The 20989-nt window shown below is 40.5% G+C and overlaps 1 protein-coding gene across 1 annotated transcript in view; it reads left to right on the forward strand.

Annotated features, from left to right (window-relative positions):
- LOC124788297 (sulfotransferase 1C4) overlaps positions 1 to 19814 on the forward strand; it is a 36321-nt gene extending 16507 nt beyond the window's left edge. The window contains exons 6-7 of the mRNA XM_047255566.1: positions 8638 to 8821; positions 19693 to 19814. Coding sequence (XP_047111522.1) covers positions 8638 to 8821; positions 19693 to 19814 — 306 coding nt within the window. The remainder of the gene's footprint in view (positions 1 to 8637; positions 8822 to 19692) is intronic.
- The last annotated feature ends 1175 nt before the right edge of the window (positions 19815 to 20989 follow it).

Genomic DNA, 20989 nt, shown 5'->3' on the forward strand with positions numbered 1-20989 from the left:
TTGTTAGATAATTGATCTTTTGCTGAGTATCATTTCTGACTGACTTATCTAAGTCATGATTTTCCCCTTTTTGTTGCGAAACCATAAAAAATCTTGATTTAGTAGAGCAGGTTTTCTAGGCTTCAAGCTCCTCTTTTGATTGTAGACTGCTGCAGGCCTCGGTGACACTGCAGTAGCTCTGATGGAGCACTGTGATCTAGTTGTTGATTCTGCTGCAGTTAATGTTAATGTTTCCACTGCTGTAGTTGCTGTAGCTGGAGTTAATGACACTTCCACTGATGACGGGACAGTTGATGTAGTAGAAACTGAGCTTGACAAATCATCTATGTCAATTTCTTTACTTGAATTGTTTCTCAATTTATCCGAAGTCACTGTAGTTGTACCACTCTGTGATCCTAGATTAGGCTCCACCATACTTACTGCTATTGATGGATACTGTGATTCATTGAATTGATTTAGGTTTTCCAGTATTAAGTCACACAATCTAGATTCGCCACTGCTGTTCCTGTGCATACCATGTGTTGTGAAGTCTTCTCTTAGATTGGTAGCTTTAAGAAAGCTCACGTTGCAGAATAGTTTGCACATTTTCTCAATTTTACGGTTTGTAATTTCTATTTCTTTATTTACACAAGATGTTTTTGTTAGGTCATGTCACTCAGGAATACTAACAAAAGTTATTTTGAGTCTTGGCACACACTCTAGCAATTTCTTCAGATCTCTTATTGCATGTTTCGCTTCGTTTTTGTAAACATCATTTGCTCATAAGAAATGCAAAGCACTAAAGGTAAGACCGCACTGAACAGAACTGCACTGCAGCAGAGCGGCACAACATGAAAAGACTAAGTATTGTTTAAAGGTAGCCATATGAGGCAGAATGCACTACAGGGCAGTGAAACTGTGTGGAAAAGTTGACCAACTGACCAACTGTGCCATGCCATGCAGTGTCACATAGTTCTGTTGTCGCTAGTGCAGTATAGCAAGAGTCACAACACCACACGTCATTCCAGTCATAGCTCTTTCGACACACGAAACAAAATTTTGTTTACCAACATGGCATTAGACAAGAAAAAATTGATTGTGTGTACAAGTCAATACCCAGAATTACAAGGTCTGTTCAAAAAATTCTGGAACTTTGTTGATAAAATTTTTCTGTGCTTCTCATTTACGTGTTGTGCATGGTCTCCTTTGACATACTCTCCTCCACAGTTGATACACCAAACCCAACGCTGTTTCCACTTCTGGAAGCAGTCTTGGTATGCCTCTTGCTGGATCGCACAAAGTGCTGTTGGTGAATTTTCTTTTACCTCATCTATTGTTGCAAATGTTCATCCTTTCATCATGGTTTTCAACTTTGGAAATAAAAAAAAGTGCCCTCAGGGGCTAGGTCTGGAGAGTACAGAGGATCAGGCAGCACAGTGATTTCATTTTGGGCGCAACAGTCACACACCAACAGGGATAAATGTGCCAGTATGTTATCGTGATGCAAGAGCCATGAATTGTCTCGCCACATTACAGGCTGTTCCCTTCTCAAATTTTCTCACAGGCATTGCAACACACCCTTTCATATCAGAGTTGCACTTGCAACCTATGTCTTCAATTATTTACTGGATATATTCCAATCTCTGTCTTCCTCTACAGCTTTTACCCTCTACAGCTCCCTCTAGGACCATGGAAGTTACTCCCTGATGTCTTGACATATGTCCTATCATCCAGTCTCTTCTTCTTGTCAGTGTTTTCCAAACATGTTATTCCTCTATGATTCTGCACAGAACCTCCTCATTCCTTACCTTATCAGTTCACCTAATTTTCAACATTTTTCTGTAGCACCACATCTTAAATGCTTTGATTTTCTTCCATTCCAGTTTTCCTAAGGTCCATGTTTCACTACCATACATACTCCAAACATACATTCTCAGAAATCTCTTCCTCAAATTAAGTCTTATGTTTGATACTAGTAAACTTCTTGTGGCCAGGAATGCCCTTTTTGCCAGTGCCAGTCTGCTTTTGATGTCCTCCTTACTCCATCTGTCATGGGTTATTTTGGTGCCTAGGTAGCAGAATGCCTTAACTTCCTCTACTTCTTGACCATCAGTCCTGTTGTTAAGTTTCTCGCTGTCCTCATTACTTTCATCTTTCTTTGATTTACATTCAATCCATATTCTGTACTAATTAGACTGTTTATTCTGTTCAACACATCCTCTATTTCTTCACTTTCACTGAGGATAGCAACATCATCATAGAGTTTTATCATTGATATCCTTTCACCTTGAATTTTAATTCAACTCTTGAACATTTTTTTTTAATTTCCATTATTGCTTCATTGCTGTACGGACTGAATGGTAAGGGTAAAAGGCTACATCTCTCGCATACGCCCTTTTTAATCCAAGCACTTCGTTCTTGGTCTTCCACTCTTATTATTCCATCTTGGCTCTTGCATATGTTGTGTATTACCCATCTTTCCTTGGAGCTTACCCATATTTTCCATAGAATGTCAAACTTCTTGCACCATTTGACACTGTCAAACTCTTTTCCAGGTTGACAAATCCTATGAACATGTCTTATTAATCTATGTCCAACTCCAAACCTCGTATCATTTGAGGTGCATTCACTAATATGCCACACATTGGACAGTGTGTTACTGTGACTCAGATGGATTAGATGGATTATTAATCAGTCTTGTGTCCCTCACTGACCAGTTTAAAATGGACAAGCTAATATTTAGGAAGAAAATTACTGATGCACCAAGTGTTAGTGATGGTAAACCTACAGCTAGTGTTAGACATGCTGTGTGAGAAAACAATGACAAAAGTATTGACAAAAGTGTGGCAGTGAAAAAAAAACTATTTCATGAAAATAAAGCATCACATTTATCAGCCCTCATGCAGTCAGCAATTTGCATGGATCAATTACAATAAGGTAAAAGGTGTTACTTTTGCAAAAAAATGTTCAGGGAAATTTGGGAATACAGAAGTTAAAGTCCCTTAGGAAAAATAAATAGAAATTGTAGGGAAGCCAAGGCGAAATGGTTTCATGAAAAATCTGAAGATATTGAGAAAGAAATGTATGTTGGAAGGGCTGATTCAGCATATGGAAAAATCAAAACAATTTTTGGTGAAATTAAAAGCAAGGGTGGTAACATTAAGAGTGCAATGGGAAGTTCACTGTTAAATGCAGAGGAGAGAGTGGATAGGTGGAGAGAGTATGCTGGTGGCCTCTATAAGGGGGAAGACTTGTCTGATGTGATAGAAGAAGAAACAGGAATTGATGTAAACAAGATAGGGTGTTCTGTATTAGGATCAGAATTTAAGAGAGCTTTGGTAGAATTGGGATCAAATAAGGCAGAAGGGATAGATAACATTCCATCAGAATGTCTAAAATCGTTGGGGGGAAGTGGCAACAAAATGATTGTTCGCATTGGTGTGCAGAATATATGAGAGTGGCATTATACCATCAGACTTATGGCAAAATAACATCCACACAGTCCTGAAGATAGCAAAAGCTGACAAGTGCAAGAATTATCACACAATCAGGTTAACAGCTTGTGGATCCAAGTTGCTGACAAGAATAATATACAGAAGAATGGAAAAGAGAATTGGGAATGTGTTATATGACGATCAGTTTGGCTTTATGAAAGGTAAAGGCACCTCGGAGGCTGTTCTGACTTATTAGTGGGGTTGGACATAGATTAATAAAAGGTGGACACTTTTACTTGGTGCCTGGCTGTTTGGTGAATGCTGGCTGACTTTGAATGATTCAAATGGCTCTGAGCACTATGGGACTTAACATCTGAAGTCATCATTCCCTTAGAACATAGAACTACTTAAACCTAACTAACCTAAGGACATCACACACATCCATGCTCGAGGCAGGATTCGAATCTGTGACCGTAGTGGTCACGCGGTTCCAGACTGAAGCGCCTAGAACCGCTTAGCCACACCGGCCGGCGGCTGACTTTGAGCTGCTCCGGAATGTTTGTTGTTGCTGCCAACAGCAACACTATGACAGTATTGTGTGCCCTAGCAGTAAGGACCCACTGTATGATTAGTGCAGATTCGTGTGTGGTGTTGTACCTAGTAATTCTCAATATTATTTATAAAAAAGAGTAAAGAATCTTTACCAGTACCTTGTCCTTCTAGCGACTCATCAACAATTTTCTTGTTACTTCAGCTATGCACTAATATATTACACATTCATTTCTTTTATAAACTGTAAGTTGGCTGCTCTACAAGAAAGAGGAGAGGATTGTTCAAAAAGCACATGTGCAACAGTCTGATCATAAGCTTCTGCTCCCCACATGCCTCTTTATAGGTGCAAAATAAAAATACGAGATCAATACAGTTGCAGGGGAAACCCTCTCAGAATGACAGCTCATTATACGAACAGGTTAGAGCAGTAGCAGCACTTTTTCATTCTTATTTATTATGTACTCTTATGCAACAGTGTAAATGCAAGTTTAACAGATTTTCCAGTAAAGAGGTGGGGGGTGGTGGTGAGAAGTGTATATTTGAACATTGGAGAAGCGAAGCCCCTACTTCTAAATATTTGGGGAGGGGCACAAAGCACCTTGTCCCCCCTCCGCTTCCCCACCAAAGTTAGTGTCTCTGATCATATTTGTTTCTAGTTTAGATAACGTTGAGGTCTCCAGTTGTTGATCCTGTTCTGCAGCTAAACACAAAATCAGTTAAAATACTAATCTGTCTTAATTGCAAGGATTTATTAAAAACTTAATATCACATTTCAAAGTGGTAACTGGTTTTGATTTTATCAAAAATCATCTTCAGACCATCTCTCTGAAATGTTAACCATTGATATTCTTGAGAGGGAAACAGGTATCAAAATTACACACTTCATCTACATAATAAATGTGGATTGACAGACTTAATAAAATAAAATGTTTTTATACTATCAGATGGTGAGCAGAGAGGTGGCGCATTGGGAGGTGTTGGAGAACACCACTGGTAACTGCTAGATAGTGTCAAAATGCTGTGTATTATAAAGACAAAGTTGCACCCCTCACCTGTTGAATGACATCATTGAGAGCCAATAGGACTTAACATATGATGGTAACGTAGGTAAAACTCAAATACTGAAGCAAAGATAAGCGTAGCAACACCAACCGATACATCCCCCGCCCCTTTCCCCCGATCTTGACCACTTGACCATGTGTGCTCTCGTTCTCTGAGCCTATCAGTGCTATTGGCTGATCTAGTGTGTAACTTCAGAGGTTCAGAGCATTCCTTTATATGAAGTTTGCACCCTGAAAGGTGTTCTTATGACATTTCTAGGTGAAATTACTACATTTAGCCTCGTTATGGTATAGCGTTCTGTTTGCTCCACACTCTTGTCAAATTTTGAATCAATTGTTCTTGGCTTCCTGTTCACATAGTCTGATGAATTTAGCTCCCAGCTCGTTTGTACTTCACATCTACCATGTTGACATTCGGTTATGACACAGTTGCATAGCCAGCAGATGTGCCCCACTTAGCAATGTTTCCGTCAGTTAGAAATGAAATTTTATTCCTGTAGTTACTATTCTGCTGTGCAACAGCACCATTACTTGTATTTTCTTGGCTTTAATGAAAACTTTGATCTGAGATTTGGTCAAACTGAAGTTGATGCCAGCATGAAATGTGAGGAGGTCTTTCCAAAATGTGGAGGCATATAATTACATTCTCTGCAAGAAAAACAGCTAAAAGAGAGCTACAAGTTTACAAAATGTCAGCAAGTAAGTTGTATGGGAAACTAAAGCACATAACTAAATTGTGGTTGCAACATGATGAAATTGTCAGTCTCCTGTTTGGCTTTATACAGAGTTACCAAAAATTTGCATTCAAGATATCTATGAGTTGGTTGATTTGATAACTTAAAGACCAAAATGTCTAAATTATTTTTGTGTGAAGGGAAAGCAAATTGTCAGTGAAGTTGGTAGCATGTTTTTTTCTCATACATAAATGAATCTTTACTCCTATAAGCAACAAAATAAAGAAAGTTCAAACAATGGAAAATCCAGGATGGAATGTAACAATACCAGAAAAAGGAAAGTTGCTACTCACCATATAGCGGAGATACTGAGTTGCGATAGGCACAACAAAAAGATTCACACAATTATAGCTTTTGGCCATTGAGGCCTTTGTCAGCAGTAGACACACACACACACACACACACACACACACACACACAAATGCAAATGTAACTTGCACACATGTCTGCAGTCTCAGAGAGTTGAAACTACATTGCGAGCAGCAGCACCAGTGCATTATGGGAGTGGTGACTGGATGGGGGTAAGGAGGAGGCTGGGGCAGGGAGGGGGAGGGATAGTATGGTGGGAGTGGTGGACAGTGAAGTGTTGCAGTTTAGATGGAGGGCAGGAGAGAAGGTGCGGAGGGGGGAGGGGATAAGTAACAAAAGGATAGAAGTAAAAAGAAATTAAAAGACTGGTTGTGGCGGTGAAATGACGGCTGTGTAGTGCTGGAATGGGAACAGGGATGGGGCTGGATGGGTGAGGGCAGTGACTAATGAAGGTTTAGGCCAGGATGGTCATGGGAACATAGGATGTATTGCAGGGAAAGTTCCCACCTGCGCAATTCAGAAAAGCTGGTGTTGGTGGGAAGGATCCATATGGCACAGGCTGTGAAGCAGTCATTGAGATGAGGGATATCATGTTTGGCAGCGTATTCAGCAACAGGGTGGTCCACTTGTTTTTTGGCCATAGTTCGTCGGTGGCCATTCATGTGGACAGACAGCTTGTCGGTTGTCATGCCTACATAGAATGCAGCACAGCGGTTGCAGCTTACCTAGTAAATCACATGGTTGGTTTCACAGGTAACTCTGCCCTTGATGGGATAGGTGATGTTAGTGACTGGACTGGAGTAAGTGATGGTAGGAGGATGAATGGGACAGGTCTTGGATCTAGGTCTATTGCAGGGGTATGAGCCATGAGGTAAGGGATTGGGAGCAGGGGTTGTGTAAGGACGGATGAGTATATTGTGTAGGTTCGGTGGACAGCAGAATACCACAGTAGGAGGAGTGGGAAGCATAGTGGGCAGGACATTTCTCATTTCAGGGTACAACAAGAGGTAATTGAAACACTGGCGTAGAATGTAATTCAGTTGCTCCAGTCCTGGATGGTACTGAGTTACTAGGAGAATGCTTCTCTGTGGCCGGACTGTGGGACTTTGGGAGGTGGTGGGAGACTAGAAAGATAAGGCACGGGAGATTTGTTTTTGTGCAAGGATGGGAGGATAATTACGGTCAGTGAAGGCTTCAGTGAGACCCTCGGTATATTCTGAGAGGGACTGCTCATCACTGCAGATGCGATGACCATGGGTGTCTAGGCTGTACAGAAAGGACTTCTTGGTATGGAATAGATGGCAGCTGTCGAAGTGGAGGTATTGCTGGTGGTTAATAGGTTTGATATGGACAGAGGTACTGATGTTGCCATCTCTGAGGTGAAGGTCAACATCTAGGAAGGTGGCTTGTTGGGTTGAGTAGGACCAGGTAAAGCAAATGGGGGAGAAGTTGTTGAGGTTCTGGAGGAATGTGAATAAGGTGTCCTCACTTTCAATCCAGATAGCAAAGATGTCATCAATGAATCTGAACCAGCTGAGAGGTTTAGAATTCTGGGTTTTTAGGAAGGATTCCAAAAAGAAACCTTTTTTATTATGGTTGTCCGAGGAAATCTGCAACCACTCAATGATTTGATTCTGTCCTACTCTGACAGGCCACATAAACAAAATAATACATTACTTCTGATCAGTGGCCATTCCTGTCTTCCCAATAAATGGGATTGTGGTACAATAAAGGAAAATCGCTATTCATTTGACTGCATGTATGTTCTAAAACACTACGAGGCCCTAATCATACGTTAAGACAAGTGATGAAATTTGAATCTCCCACACATTTTGGATTGTCATAGTTGGTGGAAAGGCTGCTTAAGAAAATTCCTGCAGCCATAAAATCAGTAGGAAAGATTGTTACTGCTCAATAGAAAAAAAGTGTTGAACATGTCAGATGTTTTGTGGTATTTGCATGTTTGTTTTCATATAGAGAGTAAAGAGTGATTGCTACATTGAGATCCATCTGCTTTGATAATGAAATACTTACCTTCTCTAAGTATAATCAATCATCAGTCGATATTCATTTAGTGGAGAAGCAACATAAGCTTTTTCCCAATTTGTATTCTTAGGAAGTGCAATTGAGATCAATTTCAGAAGGAGAGTACACCAAAAGAGTTTATATATGAGATGTGTACAAAAAAAATTGAATTTCATCTCAATTTGGAAAACCAAACATTTCTGCGATCATCAGTTCATTTGTAGAAGGAATCTCTAATCAGGTTATCTTAAATTTTCATTTAAACTTCCAGGTTTGCCCACAATGCTCCTTTATTTCTGACAGTCACTTTTTAAATGCACTTGCAGCAGGACAGGAATTCATGTGCCATGGTTTGTGTGTGTGTGTGTGTGTGTGTGTGTGTGTGTGTGTGTGTGTGTTCCCATAGTCATTTATGGCTTGTTGTGTCTATTGATACTATTGTGATAGTTTAACTTAAGGTATAAGCATTAAAAGCTTTAATGAATATACGGTTGTAGTTCATGTGCTGAAAGTGTATTTAAACTAATCACTAACTCCTTGCAGGACATTTCAGAAACTGTTGAAAGAGTGGCAGACTTTCTTGGGAAATCTCTAACTGATGAACAGGTATCAGAGCTCACATCATATTTGCATATAAATAATTTCCGTAAAAACACAGCAGTCAACATGGATCAGCTGAAAGACATTGGACTGCTGCAGAATGGAGAGCAGGATTTTATAAGGAAAGGTATTATTAACAAGTCAAGCATTATCTCAGCTACTATCAACTTTACCTGCTTTTTTTATTAGGTCATAGAATTTACTGCCCGATTCAGATGCATCACTTGTGAAATATAAAATTTATTGTGAATCTAACAAGAAAGAAGACGAACATTTAGTTTTCTCCCTTCAAAATAGAAGCATCCTCCTTTTTTGGATCCTGCTCCTCTGCCACATGAAATACAATGTGCTCATCTTAGGTGTTTCATTAACATTTCCATTTCTTTTGCATATATTAATGAAAACTACAATACTTCAATACTGTAAGTGAGCAGGGGATTAAATTCTCATCTTCCTTCCTTTCTCCCAAGTACCTTGGAAAAATCGTAATATAATTTTAGCTGGAGTTGCAGACAACAGTTGGCATCACTTATTGAATCAACAACTGGCACCAGTCACAAAACTGACAATGCTCCTCTCACAAGTGTGACAATACTGTCACTCTTTGAGGAGTAATGCAAAACTTGGGTAAGGTGCAATGTGGAACTTGCTAATGCAAAGCTTCAAGAGTCACTTGGGAGGAGAGGAGGCAGGAGAGAGACATACATAACTAGCCGTAGATGTAACTGATGCATCATCTATAGTATGGTCTCCATCTGAATGCATCTGGAAAGAAGTTACTTGCACAGTTAAGAATCAGCAGGGTTCAGTGAGACTAAGGCAGTATCTATCCAGACCCAATGCTTTCCAATGTTTTCACTACGTCTTTTTAAAGCCTTCCAAAAAAAAAAAAAAAAAAAAGTGCTAAGCAGCTACCAGTACTGGAAAATACTGTAGCTTGGGGAAATAAGTGAATGTGAAAGAACATTTTCCATCAAACATAGGAAGCTCTATAAATAAAAAGGATGTACAAAATTCTTTTACTGTATCTTTTCAGTATCAGGTCACACAAATGTTACTCCTGGTTTTGGCTTCTTAGAAACTCATCATTAGATGATATTTTAAATAGAAAGGACAAAGGAGAGTAGTAAATCTTAAGAAACTAAATGAATCTTTCAAATCAACTTCTGTATGCAACTGTGATGACACACTTCCCAATGTTCACACCTGCCACTTGTCTGCTCAAGCAGATGACAAAAGCTACAGCAGAAGATGCATGGGCATGTGCCAGACCATTAGTATGTAATGAGGACCCTAGCATGACGTGGATTCTCTCCCCAGTTATGTTTTTGCTGTAGGTGGGTTTTTCAAGGTAGAAAGTGCAGACAGAAGCCTTTATCCCACAACTGACACTTCCCAAATGGATGTCCAGAAAACAATCCATCTGACATTGTAGCTGAACATTACAGGCTACTCACATTATGATGGAGAACCAGTGGGCCTACCTCTTTAAATAATCAGGCAACCATGTCCCCCTTGCCCAGACAGTTATTCCAGATGTGACATTGAGCATTGCTTCTCAATTACCACCAACATTAATACCAGCAAGACAGCAGTCCGGCACCTTCCAGACACTCCAATAAATGGTGCAGTGTGTGTGCCCACCAGAGCATGCTTGCAAGTCTTTATATACTTCTCCATAAGTGGCCTTCCTATACATGTCAAAATAATGTTGCCTTTATTAACGCCCCTTCAAGTGAACTGGTAGTTAGACATTCACCTCATAACTATTCCATTTAACCTCTCACCTTAAACTGAGGATGTAGATTTGTGTTATTAGTGAGATGTGTCTGGCCTAGACACAACAGCTGGACCATCGTGTACATTCGTCCATCTCTGCATCTTTGTATATTCTCTTGTTGACGTATTTCTGTCAGCAATCTAGTATGATAATCTGCTAAATAGCCTCCATCCACCAAGTACATTTCATTCCACTAAATGGACCATTTGTATGCGAGTGCACTTAAATTGTTTTCTCTCCTTCCATACCCAACATGCCTACCCCTTAGCAGTTAGCTTTATGATAGCCACTAGCAGAACAAGTGAGGAAAAAACTTATTCCCACACTGGTGGACATGACGATCAGCCCAGATTTGGTAATCTGTTCCATGCTTACCCCTGACATGTTCCACACAGCCCCAGCATGCCTTGCTTGCTCACACACGCTCCATGCCCATACCCCACCCCGCCATGGCTTCTGATTAGCAACTACAAATGGATGGGTTTCAGATTTTCATCAGTTACTGTGCACAGTTCATCAGGAGTACTGATACTGAAGTGCAAGCCACTTGTCCGACATCCAGACATGCCAGGCCTCTGCCCACGTGCCAATAAATATTTGCAGGCTCCTCCGTCACCAGTGTTTCCACAAAATGCCTACTAAAGATGCATTCTGCAAGTTGCAAATTGGTTACCAAGAATCATAAAGTCTACACTACATACTGAAGAAGAAACATTTGTTAAAACAAACTATTACAAAACAAGTGTGAACTGACAGAAAAAAGAATTCAAAATAAACTAGAAAAGAAAAAAAGAAAGAAGAATCACGTCATAATAGATAAGAAAATATTGTTGGGGAACTTCTTCTATTCCAATGAAGAGTCTCTTCACACAAACCCTAAAAATTAATGTTTTAGGTTATGTTGTGTCTTGGTCTTCAGTCTAAAAATTGGTTTCATGCAGCTCTCCATAACAGTCTTCCCCATGCTAGTCTTTGTTTCTTTTAACTGCTGACATCATTTTCCAAAACTATTCTAAAATATTATCTCACCTGAGCAGTAATAATATCCTAAGCAAATCACAGTTTGGATTTAAGAAGAGTTGCTCTACTGAGAATGCTATTTACATGCTAACTCACCAAATTTGAGAAGCATCAAATAGTGGTGGTTAGTATTTTCTGTGACCTATCTAATGGATCTGACTGTGAATCACAGTCGTCTCCTAGATAAACTGAAATTTTGTGGGACTGATAATATAGTCAGCCAATAGATAACGTCAGATATAACAAAAAGAATGCACAAAGTTGTGGTTAGTAATTCGACCAATGTAGTCCTTACAACATTATTCTGACTGGGGAGAAATCATGTATGGGGTTCCCCAAGGCTGAATCTTAGGTCTGCTATTGTTCCTTATATATGCAAACGATCTTCCGTCTAACATACAACAAGCAGAATTACATTGTTTTTGCATGTCTTTTGCACACTAATATCGTAATCAAGCCAAGCATAAAGAAACAGAAGAAATGGTAAACAATCTTCTTAAAAGTATTAGTGACTGATTTTCTGTGAATGGTCTCATCCTTCTTTTTAAAAAGACACAAAATATTCATTTCTACACAATCAGAGTGTTACACCAAGCTGGCTGATGCGGCCGAGTGGTTCTAGACGCTTCAGTCTGGAACCGTGCGACCGCTGTGGTCGCAGGTTCGAATCTAGCCTCGGGCATGGATGTGTGTGATGTCCTTAGGTTAGTTAGGTTTAAGTAGTTCTAAGTCTAGCCCCCCCCCCATGAACCATGGACCTTGCCGTTGGTGGGAAGGCTTGCGTGCCTCAACGATACAGATAGCCGTACAATAGGTGCAACCACAACGGAGTGGTATCTGTTGAGAGGCCAGACAAACGTGTGCTTCCTGAAGAGGGGCAGCAGCCTTTTCAGTAGTTGCAGGGGCAACAGTCTGGATAATTGACTGACCTGGCCCTGTAACACTAACCAAAATGGCCTTGCTGTTCTGGTACTGCGAACGGCTGAAAGCAAGGGGAAACTACAGCCGTAATTTTTCCCAAGGGCATGCAGCTTTACTGTATGATTAAATGATGATGGCGTCCTCTTGGGTAAAATATTCCAGAGGTAAAATAGTCCCCCATTCAGATCTACGAGCGGGGACTACCCAAGAGGACGTTGTTAGCAGGAGAAAGAAAACTGGCGTTCTACGGATCGGAGCGTGGAATGTCAGATCCCTTATTCGGGCAGGTAGGTTAGAAAATTTAAAAAGGGAAATGGATAGGTTAAAGTTAGATATAGTGGGAATTAGTGACGTTCGGTGGCAGGAGAACAAGACTTTTCGTCAGGTGAATGCAGGGTTATAAACACAAAATCAAATAGGGGTAATGCAGGATTAGGTTTAATAATGAATAAAAAAAATAGGAGTGCAGGTAAGCTACTACAAACAGCTTAGTGGACACATTATTGTGACCAAGATAGACATGAAGCCCATGCCTACTACAGTAGCAGTACAAGTTTATATGCCAACTAGCTCTGCAGATGACGAAGAAATTGATGAAATGTATGATGAGATAAAAGAAATTATTCAGGTAGTGAAGGGAGATGAAAATTTAATAGTCATGGGTGACTGGAATTCAAGAGAAGGAAAAGGGAGAGAAGGAAATGTAGTAGGTGAATATGGATTGGGGGTAAGAAATGAAAGAGGAAGCCACCTGGTTGAATTTTGCGCAGAGCATAACTTAATCATAGCTAACACTTGGTTTAAGAATCATGAAAGAAGGTTGTATACATGGAAGAACCCTGGAGATACTAAAAGGTATCAGATAGATTATATAATGATAAGACAGAGATTTAGGAACCAGGTTTTAAATTGTAAGACATTTCCAGGGGCAGATGTGGATTCTGGCCACAATCTATTGGTTATGAACTGTAGATTAAAACTAAAGAAACTGCAAAAGGGTGGGAATTTAAGGAGATGGGACCTGAATAAACTGACTAAACTATGGGTTGTACAGACTTTCAGGGAGAGCATAAGGGAACAATTGACAGGAATGGGGGAAAGAAATACAGAAGAAGAAGAATGGGTAGCTTTGAGGGATGAAATAGTGAAGGCAGCAGAGGATCAAATAGGTAAAAAGATGAGGGCTAGTAGAAACCCTTGGGTAACAGAAGAAATATTGAATTTAATTGATGAAAGGAGAAAATATAAAAATGCAGTAAACGAAGCAGGCAAAAAGGAATACAAACATCTCAAAAATGATATCGACAGGAAGCACAAAATGGCTAAGCAGGGATGGCTAGAGGACAAATGTAAGGATGTAGAGGCTTATCTCACTAGGGGTAAGATAGATACTGCCTACAGGGAAATTAAAGCGACCTTTGGAGAAAGGAGAACCACTTGCATGAATATCAAGAGCTTTGATGGAAACCCAGTTCTAAGCAAAGAAGGGAAAGCAGAAAGAGGGAAGGTTTATATAGAAGGTCTATACAAGGGCAATGTACTTGAGGACAATATTATGGAAATGGAAGAGGATGTAGATGAAGATGAAGTGGGAGATATGATAGTGCGTGAAGAGTTTGACATAGCACTGAAAGACCCTAGTCGAAACAAGGCCCCCGGAGTAGACAACATTCCAATAGAACTACTGACAGCCTTGGGAGAGCCATTCCTGACAAAACTCTACCATCTGGTGAGAAAGATGTATGAGACAGGCGAAATACCCTCAGACTTCAAGAAGACTATAATAATTCCAATCCCAAAGAAAGCAGGTGTTGACAGATGTGAAAATTACCGAACTATCAGTTTAATAAGTCACAGCTGCAAAATACTAATGCGAATTCTTTACATACGAATGGAAAAACTGATAGAAGCAACCTTAGGAAAGATCAGTTTGAATTCCGTAGAAATGTTGGAACACATGAGGCAATACTGACCCTATGACTTATCTTAGAATAAAGATTAAGGAAAGGCAAACCTACGTTTCTAGCATTTGTAGACTTAGAGAAAGCTTTTGACAATGTTGATTGGAATACTCTCTTTCAAATTTTGAAGGTTGCAGGGGTAACATACCGAGAGTGAAAGGCTATTTACAATTTGTACAGAAACCAGATGGCAGTTATAAGATTCGAGGGGTATGAAAGGGAAGCAGTGGTTGGGAAGGGAGTGAGACAGGGTTGTAGCCTATCCCCGATGTTATTCAATCTGTATATTGCGCAAGCAATAAAGGAAACAAAAGAAAAGTTCGGGGTAGGTATTAAAATCCATGGAGAAGAAATAAAAACTTTGAGGTTTGCCGATGACATTGTAATTCTGTCAGAGACAGCAAAGGACTTGGAAGAGCAGTTGAGCAGAATGGGCAGTGTCTTGAAAGGAGGGTATAAGATGAACATAAACAAAAGCAAAATGAGGATAATGGAATGTAGTCGAATTAAGTCAGGTGATGCTGAGGGAATTAGATTAGGAAGTGAGACACTTAAAGTAGTAAAGGAGTTTTGCTATTTGGGGAGCAAAATAACTGATGATGGTCGAAGTAGAGAGGATATAAAATGTAGACTGGCAATGGCAAGGAAAGTGTCTCTGAAGAGGAGAAATTTGTTAACATTGAGCATAGATTTAAGTGTCAGGAAGTCATTTCTGAAAGTTTTTGTATGGAGTGTAGCCATGTATGGAAGTGAAACATGGAAGATAAATAGTTTAGACAAGAAGAGAATAGAAGCTTTCGAAAAATGGATCTACAGAAGAATGCTGAAGATTAGATGGGTAGATCACATAACTAATGAGGAGGTATTGAATAGAATTGGGGAGAAGAGGAGCTTGTGGCACAACTTGACTAGAAGAAGGGATCGGTTGGTATGACATATTCTGAGACATCGAGGGATCACCAATTTAGTATTGGAGGGCAGTGTGGAGGGTAAAAATCGTAGAGGGAGACCAAGAGATGAATACACTAAGCAGATTCAGAAGGATGTAGGCTGCAGTAAGTACTGGGAGATGAAGAAGCTTCCACAGGATAGAGTAGCATGGAGAGCTGCATCAAACCAGTCTCAGGACTGAAGACCACAATAACAACAAGTCTAGGGGACTGATGACCTCAGATGTTAAGTCCCATAGTGGTCAGAGCCATTTGAATCATTTTGTTACACCAATGACAAGTGTAACACATGGCATGGAAATAATAAATAGGGTGGAGATTTCAAAATTCTTAGGTGTCCGTATCAATGAGAATTTAAACTGAAAAAAGTACATACGGTATTGAAGTTCCTAAAACATCTTAGCTCAGCTACATTTGCACTTAAAATAATTGGAAATCTTGGTGAGGGACAAATCAGTATGTTGACATATTTTGCATATTTTCATTCAGTACTGTCACAGGGGATAATGTTCTGGGGTAGCTCTTCTTGAAGCTAGAAAGTGTAGCTCAAAAACGTGCTGTAAGAATAATATTTAGTGCTCACACATAATCATCATGTAGACATCTCTGTAAGGAGTTATGTATTAGGACTACAGCTTCACAATATATTTATATTCCTTCATGAAGTATGTTGCAAATATCCACTGCAATTCAAAAGGAACAGTGATGTTCATAATTACAATACCAGAAGTAAAAATGACATTCATTACTCCATAGTAAAGTTGTCTTCAGCACAAAAGGAGGTGCACAACGCTACAAGTAAAATTTTTGAAAACTTATCTAGCAATATAAAATGTCTAACAAAGAGATAGAGGGGCTGGCCAGTACTTACCTCAGCTCAGTACAGCCGATAGATACACAAAAAACAGAGCCAAAAATTTACGTTCCTAGCTTTTGGAACAAATGTTCCTTCATCAGGGAGGAGAGAGGGGAAAGAAAGGGAAGAAGGGAAAGTAGATTCAGTTACTCACAACCCAGGTTATGAAGCAACAGGGAAAGGAAAACAGGGAGGGTAGCAAGGATGGAGGCATGGTTGTCAGAGGGAAGCCAAAGGTATTCTAATGTGACTACTGTGCCAGCTTCAAACCAAAGAGGATGCATACAGAAGTAAAGAGGTATATAGTATAAAGATAAACACAACTATGTAGTTTGAAAAGATGCGTGAATGGCTAAAGAGGAAAGGGAAAGAGGAGAAGACCGAAGAGTAAATGGGGGTGAGGTTGTTTAATGTAGGTTCAGTCCAGGGGGATGGCGGGATGAAAGGATGTATTGGAGTGCAAGTTCCCATCTTCGCAGTTCAGAGGGACTGGTGTTGGGTGGGAGAAGCCTAATGGAACATACAGTGTAGCAGGTTCCTAGGTCCCTAGAATTATGCTGGAGGGCATGCTCTGCTACTGGGTATTGGACATCTCCTAGGTGGACAGTTCGTCTGTGTCCGTTCATGCGCTCAGCCTGTTTAGTTGTTGTCATACCGATGTAAAAGGCTGTGCAGTGCAGGCATGTCAGTTGATAAATGACATGTGTAGTTTCACACATGGCCCTGCCTTGAATTGTGTATGTTTTACCAGTAGCGGGGCTGGAGTAGGTGGTTGTAGGGGGATGCATGGGGAAGGTTTTGCAGCGGGGTCGGTTACAGGGGTAGGAACCGCTGGGTAGAGAAGGTAGTCTGGGAATATTGTAGGGTTTAACAAGGATGTTATGGAGGTTAGGGGGGTGATGAAAGGCAACTCTGGGTGGTGTGGGGAGAATTTTGTCAAGGGGTGATCTCATTTCAGGGGTTGGCTAGAGAAAGTCATATCCCTGGCGGAGTAATTTGTTGATGTTTTTGAGGCCAGGATAATATTGGGTGACAAGGGGGATGCTTCTGTGTGGTCTGGGGATAGGAACATTGTTGTTGGACGGGGAGGAATGTATTGCTCGGGAGATCTGTTTGTGGACAAGGTCTGCAGGATAGTTGCGGGAGAGGAAAGCACTGATTAGGTTATTGGTGTAACTGTTGAGGGATTCGTCACTGGAGCAGATACGTTTGCCATGAATACCTAGGCTGTAGGGAAGGGAGCGTTTGATGTGGAATCGATGGCAGCTATCAAAGTGAAGGTACTGTTGTTTGTTTGTGGGTTTGATATGGACAGAGGTGTGGATGTGAGCTTCAACAAGATGAAGGTCAACATCCAGGAAGGTGGCTTGGGTTTTGGAGAAGGACCAGGTGAAATTCAGATTCGAAAAGGAGTTGAGGTTATGGAGGAAATTAAGGAGTGTTTCTTCACCATGAGTCCAGACCACAAAGATGTCATCTATAAACCTATACCAGGCCAGGGGAAGCAGCTGTTGGGTCTTCAGGAAAGCTTCCTCCATGCGGCCCATGAAGAGGTTGGCATAGGACGGAACCATCCTGGTTCCCATGGCCGTTCCCCTGATTTGTTTGTAGGTCTGGCCTTCAAAAGTGAAGTAATTATGGGTGAGGATGAAGTTGGTAAGTGTGATAAGGAATGAGGTTTTTGGAAGATCTTCGGGTGGGCGTTGGGAGAGGTAGTGCTCAAGGGCAGAGACACCATGGGTATGTGGGATGATTGTGTAAAGGGATGTAGCATCTATGGTGACAAGAAAGGTTTCAGTTGTGAGAGGAGTGGGAATGGATTTGAGGCATTCTAGGAAGTGGTTTGTGTCTTTGATGTAGGATGGGAGTCTGCAGGTGATAGGTTGGAGGTGTTGGTCTACCAGAGCTGAGATATGTTCTGTTGGAGCTTTGAAGCCTGCCACAATGGGACGGCCAGGATGGTTCTCTTTGTGGATTTTGAGTAATAGGTAGAAGGTAGGGGTACGTGGCTCAGGTGGAGTGAGTAAGTCTATGGAAGCCGTTGTGAGGCCTTGTGAGGGACCTTGGATTTTTAGGATTTTCTGCAGCTCAGTCTGGATGGAGGGAATGGGATCCTGGGTAACAGCTTTGTAGGTTGAGGTGTCGGAGAGTTGACGCAGTCCTTCTGCCACATACTCCACACGGTCAAGTACGACAGTTGTGGAGCCTTTATCTGCCGGGAGGATGACAATAGAGCGGTCTATTTTCAGCTCCTTAATGGCACGGGATTCAGCTGGGGTGATGTTGGGGGTTGTCGGGATGTTCTTCAAGAAGGACTGGGAGGCAACACTGGATGTGAGGAATTCCTGAAATGTCTGCAAGGGATGGTTTTGGGGCAGGGGAGGAGGATCCCTTTGAGAAGGCGGTCGGAACTGTTCTAGACAGGGTTCAACACTGGGTCTAGTATTTGGGGGCTGTGTTTGGGTAGTGAAGTGATATTTCCAGTTGAGGTTCCGGGTGAATGAGAGGAGATCTTTAACCAGGGCAGTCTGGTTGAATTTAGGCTTGGGCTAAAGGTTAAGCCTTTTGGTAGAACAGATGTCTCTGGAGGAGAGAGGGATCTGGATGAGAGGTTTAGAACTGAATTGGGACTGGTGATATGTGGCATTTGACTGTGGTTGTAGTTGAGATTTGGTCTGTGTGGGGTATGTGCTGGGATGAGGAGATTGAGTAGGGTGGCTAGACTAAGTTTGTTGGCTATGAGGGGGGTTTGTTGAAGGTTCTGTTGTGGTTGGTGTTTGTGAGGGATAGGGAGAGGGACCCCACTTCTTAGGTGTTGCACTAGCACTGTGGATAGTTTTTTCAGGTGGTGTGTGGCATGGAACTCAAGTTTGCAGCTGGCTTCTAGGATGATGTTCCTGAGTGTGTTCTCCAAGCAAGGGTTTGAGAGGTGGAGAACTTTGAAGAGAGATAGGAGCTGTTGGGAGTGGTGGTTACATGAAGTAGTGTAGAGATTCAGGACAAGTTGGGTAAGGGCTAAGGATTGAAGGTTCTGGAAGTCCAGGAGAGACTGGTGGAAGGAGGAATTGCACCCAGAGATGGGAACTTTTAACTATCCACAGTGGTAGTGCAACAGAAGATTTTCTTGTTTTCTTGTCTGTTTATCTTCCATGTCTGGCTACACTATACAAAAATACTTTCCTAAAATATTACCTAGATATTATGTATTTATGTATGCAGAAGGTGTTACAAAAGGCAATCTACATTTATAGCATTTAGGTTATTTATTATCAATATTATAAAATATCATTTAATTATGTTTAGTCATTTCATTATATTAGAATTAAATAAAATATATGTCATGACTCCTTTCTGCATCCCTGGCTTCCCTCTCCTAGGGATTCACAGTAAACGACTAATGTAATGTGGTGTAATAATATAATAGTAGAAGGAAAAATATGATATAATAAGTAACAGATGTGTTTAAACTGTATAGAACTAGACTGTCTCAAACATGAAAATATGTTTCAGGTCAAAATGGTTCATGGATTGATGAGTTCACACCTGAGTTGGATAAAAGGGCAAATGAATGGATAAAAGAAAATTTGAAACACACTGACCTCAGATTTCCTGTAAAACTTGTAGAAGAATAAACATTAGAATTTGTTTTGCTAAATGGTGTCTCTTTTTACTCAAGTTGAATGGAATGTAGAAGACCAACAGGAACTACTTGTGAATGTCCACATTTTGTGTAGCTGTTGAAGGCTTGTTACAAATTTTCTGCTGCAGATAATGTGCTCTTCTAAAAAGTAATGCTTGCTCTGTGAGAACAGTGCACTTATTAAAGTACCTGTAAAGATAAAATAAATTAGAATGTAAGTTGACTGCTTGCTACACTTCGACATGAATATTTTGTGTTCAGTATACAACCTCATCTTCCCTAGTGAGATGATGCTTTGGATCAAGGATGGGCAATCTTTGGTGACCCATGGGCCTCATTCACGTAATTAAACTCACTGGCCATCTAGTCATGTGATGCAACAGCAGCACTCCCAGTGCATGAAGTCAAAATTATAATGTCCATGACGTTTATGTTTTTGCAGTAACACACTGATATGAATGGCACTTCTTTCCCAACATGCCACGCCAGCAAATTATATATCAAAGTGTATGTTTTTGAGAGTACATTCATTTTATGGTCACCCAATCTTCAGATGTTTATATTTGTTTACTCATCATGAAAAAGTTTTCTTGCTTATGGTATTTTACAACATCATTAGTGAAGAAACAATGTTCACAACACACAAATAAATATAAACACCCGAAGACTAGATGTTGGGCATCTTTAAATATCAAACTTGAAAAATAAATGCCTATAAAAGCAATTAGTTGCAGCTAATTCACTAAATATTACCTTCAATTTCAACAGCTGCAGTGTTCTGATACACCCACATTCTCTCTTCCATGAATTTGTTCTGTGAGCCAGATTGAAGTTAATCCACCAGTTGCCCAGCTGTGCTTGAGCTGTATGTTAAAATCAAATGAAGTTTGAAGTGTTGTTTAACTAATTGCTGTAATTACTTAAAATGTCGATTCAGACAGCATGTTAATTTTTATAACATATTTTCTGTTACTCTACTATCTGTATGATAATGTAACTTACATACAGGTATGTGTGTGTGGGGGTACCACATTGGATAGAAGATACATAAGAAATATTGCAAAATGTGGAGGTCATGGGTAGAAAGCATGTTCACTGAGTTGACTGGGGTTTGGTTGATTTGGGGAGAGGAGACCAAACTGTGAGGTCATTGGTCTCATTGGCTAG

The sequence above is a fragment of the Schistocerca piceifrons genome, chromosome 1 (genome assembly GCF_021461385.2).
Source record: "Schistocerca piceifrons isolate TAMUIC-IGC-003096 chromosome 1, iqSchPice1.1, whole genome shotgun sequence".
In the NCBI taxonomy this organism is placed as follows: Eukaryota; Metazoa; Arthropoda; class Insecta; order Orthoptera; family Acrididae; genus Schistocerca; species Schistocerca piceifrons.